Source organism: Eptatretus burgeri, chromosome 5 (assembly GCF_056783735.1).
Source record: "Eptatretus burgeri isolate ZD-2024b chromosome 5, Ebu_testis_v1, whole genome shotgun sequence".
NCBI lineage: Eukaryota > Metazoa > Chordata > Myxini > Myxiniformes > Myxinidae > Eptatretus > Eptatretus burgeri.
In genome coordinates this window covers 22,457,459-22,468,015 of record NC_140965.1, presented here as the reverse complement: position 1 = coordinate 22,468,015, position 10,557 = coordinate 22,457,459, and the positions used below count along the sequence as shown (strand labels likewise).

The 10,557-nt window shown below is 44.9% G+C and overlaps 1 protein-coding gene across 5 annotated transcripts in view; it reads right to left on the bottom strand.

Annotated features, from left to right (window-relative positions):
* EXD3 (exonuclease 3'-5' domain containing 3) overlaps positions 1-10,557 on the bottom strand; it is a 182,462-nt gene that overhangs the window by 102,586 nt on the left and 69,319 nt on the right. Inside the window, exon 1 of one of the 5 annotated variants that reach the window (XM_085881044.1) lies at positions 2,923-3,525. The exons of the other annotated variants lie outside the window; for them this stretch is intronic. Within the exon in view, the coding sequence (XP_085737170.1) occupies positions 2,923-3,297 (375 nt within the window). The 5' untranslated portion in view covers positions 3,298-3,525. Of the gene's footprint in view, positions 1-2,922; positions 3,526-10,557 lie in introns of those variants that run through there. 5 annotated transcript variants of the gene reach the window in all.

The window sequence follows — 10,557 nt, the reverse complement described above, 5'->3', positions numbered from 1 at the left end:
CCCCAGGCCCGCCTACCCCCTCATCCTGGAGGGTGGTTCTCTTTTCTTTTGCTTTGGGAATGTGTGTTGTCGGCGCCGTCTGTGAAGTAAAATTGTATAAGTGTTGCCGTGTGCTCGCGTAGTCGGTATTAGATCTGCATTGTCGCATTTGCTTTTTGTCTTCTTTTCTATGTGCTTTTGGTGGAATTGTATATGTGTGCTTTCCGTTCATCGCGAATAAATGTGCTTTATGTTGAACTGTTTTCCCGCTTCGCTTCGTCATTTCTTTCATTGAATCCTCATCTTGCTTCACGTAGGGGTTGGTAGTGGGCTGAATACGCCCGATAATTAATCGAACCGTCGAGGCCGACGATAACACCGCTCGGTTATCCCGATAGTACGGAACGGGTCGCTTAAGTGGCCCGTGTCCGAAGTCGACCTGCGGCGAGGTGCGATCGCCCGGTCTACCCTCCGTGTGGGTACTTAGGTCGGTCGAATTTGGCGAGCAACCCTATCCCACGCGGGGGCCGATTGGCTCGATCGCGGTGAGACCGAAAGGTCCACCCGTGACTGGTTCCCGGCGTTAGTCCGAGAGGGTCACGACTGGATTGTCCGTCCGGTGGGCGACGTGCCGCGATTCGAGTTACGTGGCCGTCAGCACGCCGGCGAGCGCGAATCCGCGACAATATATATATATATATATATATATATATATATATATATATATATATACATATATATATATATATATATATATATATATATATATATATATATATATAGATATATATATACATATATACAGGGTGAGTCAGAAGTAGCGCCCGATTTCTGTCAGTTGATTGTTTGTTTGCCATTTGTATTACAGTGTACAAGAAGGTAGAAATAAATGAATGACATGTTTATCGAACCATTTATTCAAGAAAAGATTATTACGGAACTGTACCAAGCTGTTTTACTTGCAATGTTGAAAGTGCCCTCCCTCGTGATCGATGCACAATTGCAGCTGAGCAGGCACAGAGCGGCACACACGTCTGCAGAGTTCGATATCAATTTCCTCAAACTTTGCAGTGATTTGAGCCTTCAATTCCTGAATGGTACGAGACTTTTCACTATAAACAAGGTCTTTCATGAGCCCCCAAAGAAAGAAATCTGGAGGTGTAAGGTCTGGGGAGCGTGCCGACCACTCGATCGGACCGCGCCGGTCCACTTTCTGGGAAAGTTTTCATCAAGCCACTGACGAACATAACGTCCATAATGAGGTGGAGCTCCAACATGCTGGAAATAACAGTCCTGATCTTGTACCCTGGGCCAAAAGAAGGTTTGCAGCATATCCAGGTAAATTTCTGCAGTGACAGATCCCTCAAAGAAAAAGGGTTCAATAATTATCCCTAATGGAGATATGGCTGCCCAAACTGTCACTCTAGGTAAATTTACCTCCTTCTCAACTGTCACTCTTGGGTTATTCGCAGCCCAGGAGACACAATTGTGTCTGTTAATTGTGCCATTAAACTTAAAACTTGCCTCATCTGACCACCAGATGTTGTCTAGTATTGTGTCCTCTTCGTGAAGTTTAGCTAAGAACTCTTCGCAAAATTGAAGATGGTGGTCATCATCTCCATCATAAAGGGCATGCAGTAAGTGTGGTATGTAAGGTTTCCATTTTTTCTGGTGAAGGATATGGATAACACTTGATTGGCTCACTTCCAACTCTGCAGATAAACGGCTAGTTGACTATTGTGGACTTTGCTCCAGTCTTCTGATGGCTTCTTCAGCCTTAGCGACATTCGTTACCGTTTTCGGACGACCGGACTTCCTTGCAGTGACTACCGACCGTTACTTCAAATTTCTCGACAATCAATCATATGTTTCTTCCCCGAGGTGGGTTAATATCGTATTCCTGTGCCAAACAACGTGCCGCCATCATTGGTTGTTCATTACATTTGTGGTAATGTTTCACGGCTGCAATGCGTTGATTCATTGAAAGGTAATTCATGGTTCAATTTGGTGCAAATTCAGTAACTTTCCAAACTCGCAGCATTAACCTGCAAAACAAAATCTAAAATAAATAAATTACGTAAATTAATAATCTGCAAGACAATTATTAACAACATGACTTCCCAGAAAGAATTTGAGAGCCGAAAAAACAGAAATCGGGTGCTACTTTTGACTCACCCTGTTTATTATTGCGGGCCATGGGTCGGGTGAGAAGACCACAAGGGGGAAGCTATCTCGGGCTCCCACCAGACTCCCCGGAATCGCAGGCTGTCGCACACAGATAACTCCGTGACACAGCAGGTCGATAACCGACCATGAATGCCAATGACTCAACCACGTGACCTAGGTTCCTCAGTCTATGGGTTAACCGGGTTACCTAATTAATCACGTGAGCTAATTACTGGGGAACATGCCCTCGGTACGCCTTGTCCGAACCGGATCACCTTACCAGATCAGATGCAGCCGAGCGACACTGCCAAGGACGTGCTGGCTAAAAAGAACGGATCATTGGAAAGTAAGTCCCGGGGAGGTTAGAATACGGACCATGCTGGATCAATGAACGAAAATATAAAAACGAGCTGGGAACATTTCTCCTAATAATTTATTAACAGGCAGGAGAAGAAAGATATGTGGCATAAATAATTGAGTTTATGTTGTATGTAAGCAAAGATAAGAAGAAATGTTAAAGGTGTGACAATAATACAAGCAACTTACAAAATCAGACACAGAGCAGAGTTATCCCAATATAATTATTCTACACTCTTAACTTAAGCGAGGACAGGCACCATGACACGCGCGTACACACACACACACACACACACACACACACACACACACACACACACACACACACACACACACACACACACACATACACACACACCAATGAAAAAGAGTGAAGGAGAAGAAAAAGGAGAGGAGATGAGGCTAACGGTCTCTCAATACCTTGCACGATTGACTGACCGCACCAACCAGCACGTTGTGGGGGGATGCTTCGCTGGGAAATACCTCCCTGACAGCTGGCAGGTCATCTCCCATTTCGTGGCACTTTGTACAGGTTAGCGTCGATCCAGAGAATGGCGCGCGACTGACAAGCATGAAGGAAGGACTTTGGGTGGAGTCAGAAGCCAGTGGGTGGAGAAAGGTGGAGTCCGAAGCAAGTGGGCAGATTGGCCGCAGCAGGTGGGTGGGTGAATGGGTAGAGTCAGCGGCAGGTCGGTGAAGAGGGGTGGAGCCAGCAGCGAGTGGATTCGAAGCTGCGGAATCGCCTCGCTCCGAACACCATGACATGAATTGCCCTGCACCGAACTCCCGAGCCATGCCCCGGCGACCAGTGGTCAGCGCCGGTCAATGCGCTGCCTGTCCGCACACCATGCGGCCCGAGCCGTACAGCACGCCTCTGCCTGGCAACAGCCTCGCTGGGCGGAGAGGCAAGAAGACGTCCGCCGTCCGAGGAAGACACCCGCGGCCACGGTGGTCAGCGAAGACCGACGTCAAGATGCTATGGTAAACCCATGCGTAGACCCAAACAAGATGTGTGCCATTCGTGCCCTGCTCTATGTACGATAATAAATTAGCCCGGGGCTGCGCGTGGGTCCGCCGCCATTGAGCATGCAGTCATTTATCAAAAGCGATGGTGTGCACGGTGCCAGCCGTGATCTGTGTCAGGAATTGAGGGAAAAGATTGGATGGAAAAGAGAATAGACATAATTATTAGATAGAGATTCAGAATGAAAAAGAAGACAGATATAATTATTACTCAGAAATGGGTTGAAAAGAACGCGCTGCGTGCGTCCTGCAGAGTGAAGGTGCGGCCACAGTTTTTACAGGTGGCTGTCCGAGTGCAGTGCCTGCTTGAATTTATTTCAGGAATAAGAGAAAAAGAAGAGTAGGAATGAAGTCAGAGATGTAATCAGACCTAACTAAGATTCACACAACACATTTGTCCCGTTTGTCCCATTAGACAAGTGGGAAGGGACTATCTGTACGTATATTAATGAAAACTGTCTGGGGACCACAGCATGATGGATGCCATTGCGTTGGAGGGATACGGTTCCCAGAACTGCAACAATATATACTCTACCGGTCAGAAGTTTTTGAACACACCCATTTTCTAGTTTTTACTGAAATTTGAGCGGTTTAATGTTTCAATGTACTCTGAAATTAAAGCATAGAACAAATAAACAATTGCAGATAAAAAAGGAAATCATGGAATTGTTTTGTTGAACAAAATTTAATCTAAATTTTGGACTCATCAAAGTAGCCACCTTTTGCAGATATAACAGCCGAACATACTGGTGGCATTCTTTCAACAATAGAAATCAAATATTGTTTGGAAAGTTCTTCCCAACACTGTTGCAGAAGTTCCCATAAATGTGTTGCACTTGTAGGTTGCTTTGCTTTCACCCTTCTGTCCAGTTCATCCCAAACCAGCTCGATGGGGTTTAACTCTGGAGACTGTGCTGGCTATTCCATGATTTTAAGCCTACAGTCTTGTTCTTTTCTTCTAAAGTAATGCTGACATAGCTTGGAGGTATGTTTTGGGTCGTTATCTTGCTGTAGGATGAACCCCTGACCAACTAGGCATAGACCAGAGGGTATTGCATGGTGCTGAAAAATGCTGTGGTAGACCTTTTGGTGCAGCGTTCAGGGTGTTGACCTCTGTGCAAGTCGCCGACTCTGGATCCAGCAAAAGAGTCCCAGATCATCACGCTTTCTCCTCCATGTTTGACAGTTGGTGTCACACACTGAGGAACCATCCTTTCGCCTACTCAACGGCACAAAAACCCTGCGTGATGAACCGAAGATTACAAATTTTGATTCATCGGTCCATAAGACCTTCTTACAGTTTTCAGTAGTCCATTGGCGGTGCTTCATGGCCCAGGCAAGCCCCTTTTTCTTATTTTGCCATCTTTGCAATGGCTTTCTTAATGCCACTCGACCTGTCAAACCTGCAGCTCGAAGTCTTCTCTTCACAGTTGAAAATGAGACTTCCTTACTTTGACCAGTGTTAAGCTGTGCTTGAGGCTGCTGTCCTGTGAGACACCTATCACACAAGCTGTTGACTCAGAAACTTGTCTTCTGATTGTGTTGTGGCTTTGGGTCTGCCAGACCTCTTCCTGTCAGTTTCCTCCAGTTTCCAAGTGCCTTTTGAAGGTGTAGGAAACTGTACTCATGGACACATTGCAGAGATGCCAACTTTTGGAAATCAGAATTAGGGAGGATTTGCAACCGACAACAAATAATGTGCGCGAAGCGCACATCTCGAGCGCGGAGCGCTCGACCCTTGCGGCAGGGTCCAGGGCCCGCCTTCGGGCCCTGGAAGCTCTGGGGTTCTAGACGCTCTCTAGTGCCCTCTGAGCCCTATTTTGGAGCATTTAACATGTTAAGAATTCCCACTTTTTGAACAAAAAAAGGGGAAAATTTGCACTTTTTAATGTTACATGTATGTTAATATTAGTAAGTTAGGGGACAATCAAAGATTAACAAAAAGCACAAAAGAAGCAATATTTTTCTTACCTTACTGGCTGGTACTACTGCTGCTTGCTTTTTCCATGGCAGCTTTGCTGAGTGACAGCTGTGTGGCTCTTTTAGCCCTTCTGATTATGTCTTTGCTGTATTCTCTGGTAGCAAGGGGTGCTATGAGCTAGTTTTTCAATTAAGAGAGCTTCCAGGGTTTTGACACTCAAATTGGGACGAAATTCAGTATGATTCTTCCGTACAAGACTGAGTGCCCGCTCACATGATGCGTTCGAATGAGGAATGACCAAGATTCCCTTCATCACTTTGCTCAAATTAGGATACTTCTTGGCACCAGTGCAGGGATCTGTGAGCTGTGAAATCCGATGCCACTGCTCATCCACTCTCACTGTCTCAGTAGCAATTGTAGCTATGGAGGCGTCTGCCTGGTAGTGAGCGAATTCACTCTCAAGACTGTCTATGTCACTATCACCGCCACTGAACAGACAGGGGAATTTCTTGATGAAAAACTCCACACAGTCAAACCCCACTTCTTGGTGTAGCTTAACATCCAGCACCTGAGCATGCTTGGCTAATTCATCATCTAGCGGCCAGGTTTTGAAGATGTAATTGCAGGCTTTCACATAATATGAGCGAACTGCACTGAAGAAACCTTGATGTCTGACTCACTCAGAGTGAAGGTGGATTTCTTGAGACTCCTTTGTTCCCTTATATACAGTTTGGCATCGTTCCCAATCATGAGGTCCTCATCATTCTTCTGATGATTTCTGTCAGAGAAGGGTACATTTACCAGAGCAACCGATGACACCGATGGTTTCAAACCGTACGAAGATATCTTTCAGAAGACCATTCAATTCTCCGTGCAGGAGATGAATACAGGGTTCGTCTCTTTGGAGCAGAAGATTCCCCTTCTCAAAAAGCTTGTTAGCATATCGAAGGAAGAAACAATAGAGTTTTGTTTGTGTAGACAAGAACATCCTGTTGACACGTTTTTCTCTAGATTCCTGCACAGTGTTTGAGGAAGATGCGCTTTTAGTTGTAGAACTCGTAGTACACTTAGCCGCAGGGCGATCACACTTGCGTTTACTGCCAGCAGAAGAGGTCAGACTCGTAGTACCAGATCCAATTTTACGTTTGAGGAGAGAGCTTGAGGTAGGTGCAGCCAAGGAAGAAGACCTCTGGATCGAAGGTTTTGCTGAGCTTCTATAAAGTGATTTGGCAAAAGCAGAACTTAACTTGGGTCCTTCTTTGCCTGTAGATGGGACTATCACAGTCTTTCTCGACTCTGAAGGGATCTGCTTTGTAGATGAACGTGATGAAGGGCCGGTGATGCTACCTGCTCTCAGCATTGGTTTTGGTGCTGTCCCTGCTGTCTTCTTCGCAGCAGATACTGCAGTGGTAGTGGTGATTGCTGCTCCACTAGTGCTTGATCCTGCAGTGCCAGTACTGGCAGTAGATACAGTGCCGTCCTTCTTGCTCGTTGTTAGAGTCTTGGCTACAGTTGGTTGCATTTTTCTTCGTACTTCTTCTTTGAAGAAGAGGCGAAGTGGCTCCCACTGTTCAATCAGCCTGTCTAGGCACTGACCAAGGGACAGCCACCTTGTTGCGACATGCTTCAGAATCTTGTGTGTCGGGGCATCACAGAGTTCTTGCAGTGCTTTCACTCCTTTGACGCGTTTACTACTTTTGTCCAAGTAGTAGTAAATATCGATGAGAAAGTCATCTAATTCAATGGGTAAGGCCTGAGCCGCCTTCTTGGCCGTATTGTGCATCATATGGCAAGGGCATCCCATGATGTAGCACTCTGGATTTTGTTTGTGGATATAAGCAGCGACTCCTTTGTGCTTGCCCACCATGACAGAGGCATTATCAGCACAAAAGGAAACACAATTTCCCCACGGAATTTTCCTGTCACTGAACTCATGATCAAGCAGTTTGAAAATGTTTTCTCCAGTGGAATCTTGTTTGCACGCAGGCAAACTTAGCAAACCTTGCTTCACAATCCCAGCACTGTTGTCATAGTATGAAATCAGGACAGGATATAGCTGGGCCTCACCACTGTCATTGCTACCGTCTGTAGCTAGGCTAAATGGAGCTAGTCTAGCAATATCGGCAATAGATGAAGCAGTAACATTTGACAACTCACCAATTATTGCTGAAGTTTTTGTTCTTGCACATCCATACTTTGAAGCAACTTTTGAATCTGGAAACATCTTTTGAAATAGAGGTCCAGCATGATCTGAGACTGATATGGGCAAGTTATGTTCCACAATAAATCCACTAAAGAGAAGTTCCGCCGGGTAACATCCTCTTCCTCGCTTGTCCCTTTTTGGTGAAATAATTCAGAAGTGTACCGGTACTCGTGCTCGAAGATCTCTCCTTTGCAATGTCTGTGTGCCGTTTGCTTCCAAGGTGCTTCCGATTCCGAATATCATCGCGACCTCCGTGCTCAACTGAAATATCAACGCTGCATACTGTACAATACGCATGATGAATTCCTCTTTCAGACTTTCGAATACACGGGTATTGGAGACTGTATTCGGTCTTGTACTTCTGAGACCATTTCTTGGTCTTTGTAAGCTTCTTTTCTACCATTTCGTAATCAACATCGAGGGCTTGAAGCATCGGTAACTTCGAAGTCGATGTTCCACAGCTGCAGCGCGACTCGTAGAACTCTAGCGGCTGTTAAACACCGCACGGTGGTCGCGACCGCCGGGCTGGTACGGGGCCCAGCTGCATGCAGTGAGCGTATCGCATGCATATACACTGTGCATACATACCGCATGCACTGTATTGCACACATACCGCATGCACTAAATCTCAGTGCATGATCGCATAAGCGAGATCCAGACCCAATGTTTCGCTGCTCCTCATTTGAATTTGCAATTTTTTACGTACAATTTGGTAGCAGCGAACGTTATGGAGTTACCACATGCTATACGTAGCAGACGATGCTTTTCATTCAATTCTCATACTAGTACATTCTGATTAGTGAACAGTGCAAAAATATCAAAATTTCGGGAGGATAAGGATAGTGATCGTAAGGGCGGGAGTTTGGGTGAATTTTCGGAAGCCTCCCGATGAAATCGGGAGGGTTGGCATCTGTGACATTGGCTTCTTTGCAATTTCTCCAAAGGAAAGACCTACACTTTTCAGGGTTGAAAATGGTCTGTCTGTCTTCCTTTGTTAATCGTCTTTTTCTCGCCATTATGATAGCAATATACTACTTCCTGCAGTGCAATATTGTCCAAATAATGCTTCAGACGATGTAGCAACACAGTCTGTTCCAACACTGCTTTTATACAGACAGAGGGTTTGAAACTAATCAACAAAAGTTGGGACACCTGTAGGAATTGTTTGCATCAACTTTCAAGGCTTAATTTACTTCCATTGCTGCAGAACAGCTGCAGTTGCTAACCCATTACTTGTTCCCTGAAAAGGGCCTTTTTTAACAACTCTGAAATTTACATTACTTTTCAGTTTTTGGCAATCTAAACTTTGTTTTTTAACCTGTGGCTGTTTACCGCTTATCTTTGTACCATTTCAGGTTATTCACTGGACTTGAACTGCTTAAATTTCAGTAAAAAACTGAAAAATGGGGGTGTTCTAAAACTTTTGACTGGTGGAGCATATACTAATAAGTGTGTGTGTGTGTGTGTGTGTGTGTGTGTGTGTGTGTGTGTGTGTGTGTGTGTGTGTGTGTGTGTGTGTGTGTGTGTGTGAGTGTGTGCGTGTGCGCGTGTGTGTGTGTGTGTGTGTGTGTGTGTGTGTGTGTGTGTGTGTGTGTGTGTGTGTGTGTGAGTGTGTGCGTGTGCGCGTGTGCATGCGTGCGTCCACAACTCCAAAACATAAAACCAAGCAGCCTAAAACTTTGCATGCATACTAAGAAAACTCCAAGGAAGTGGATGACTGAAAATTGTGTGTTTAGGTTAATTAAAACACCCCTTTTGAAGATAATTAACAGCCTTATTTAATTATATCCTTCATCAGGTGGTCCTCGCTTTCTGGGGTCTCAAGGTGATTCTAACCTCACTGGGGTCTGAAACCGCTATGTTTTTTGGTCTGCTCAACCATGCCTCGACTTTGAACAGGCCGCAATGATTTCCCAGTGATTAAGTTTGTTTTTTTATCCACTTTCCTCACTCATTATCAAACGCCTGCTCATCATAACTATAAATCGCTGTTTTCATCGCTTTTGCAAGTGCTATAGTTTTCAAATTAGGAGCCTGGAATGGCATATGATGCAATTGTCCATGATCTACTCTCACGGACTAATTAAAGTATATTATCGAAATATTATTTTGGCTTTCAGGACCAGATATCGTCCAGAACAATGAAGTGTCAAAATCTGGAGTGAAATCTGATAATTTAAAGAAATAACGAGTCTTGTAACTAAGCCGATATACCGATTTACTTTAACCCTTGCAACACAGTCAACACAATCACTAAGAAGTGGAAGGCGTATGGTACAAACAAGCTCCTGCCTCGATCAGGCCATCCTTCCAAACTGGATGACCAAACAAGGATGACTGATCAGAGAGGCCACTGAGAGGCCAATGGCAACTTTGAAAGAGTTGTGGTAACAAAACGTCTTTATGGCAAAGACTGGTCACAGTGTGCATGTGACAATATTCCAAGCACTCCACAAGTCTAACCTGTACAGTAGAGTGACAAGTAGGAAGCCATTACTCAAAAAAGCCCACCTCGAGTCCCGTTTGAGGTTTGCAAAAAAACCACTCTGGAGATTCTGAAGCCATGTGGCAAAAAGTTTTGTGATCTGACAAAACCAAGATGGAACTTTTTGGCCTAAATTGCAAAATTAACGTTTGGTGAAAACCCAACACAGTACATCATTCAATGAACACCATCCAGACTGTGAAGCATTGTGGTGGCAGCATCATGTTATGGGGATGTTTCTCATCAGCAGGGACTGGGGCACTTGGCAGGATATAATGGAAAATGGATGGAGCAAAATACAGAAAAATCCCAGAAGAAAACCTGCTGCTCTCTGCAGGAAATTTGAAATTGGGACGGAAGTTCACCTTTCAGCATGACAACGACCCGAAGCACACAGCTAAAGCTATACTGGAGTGGCTAAGA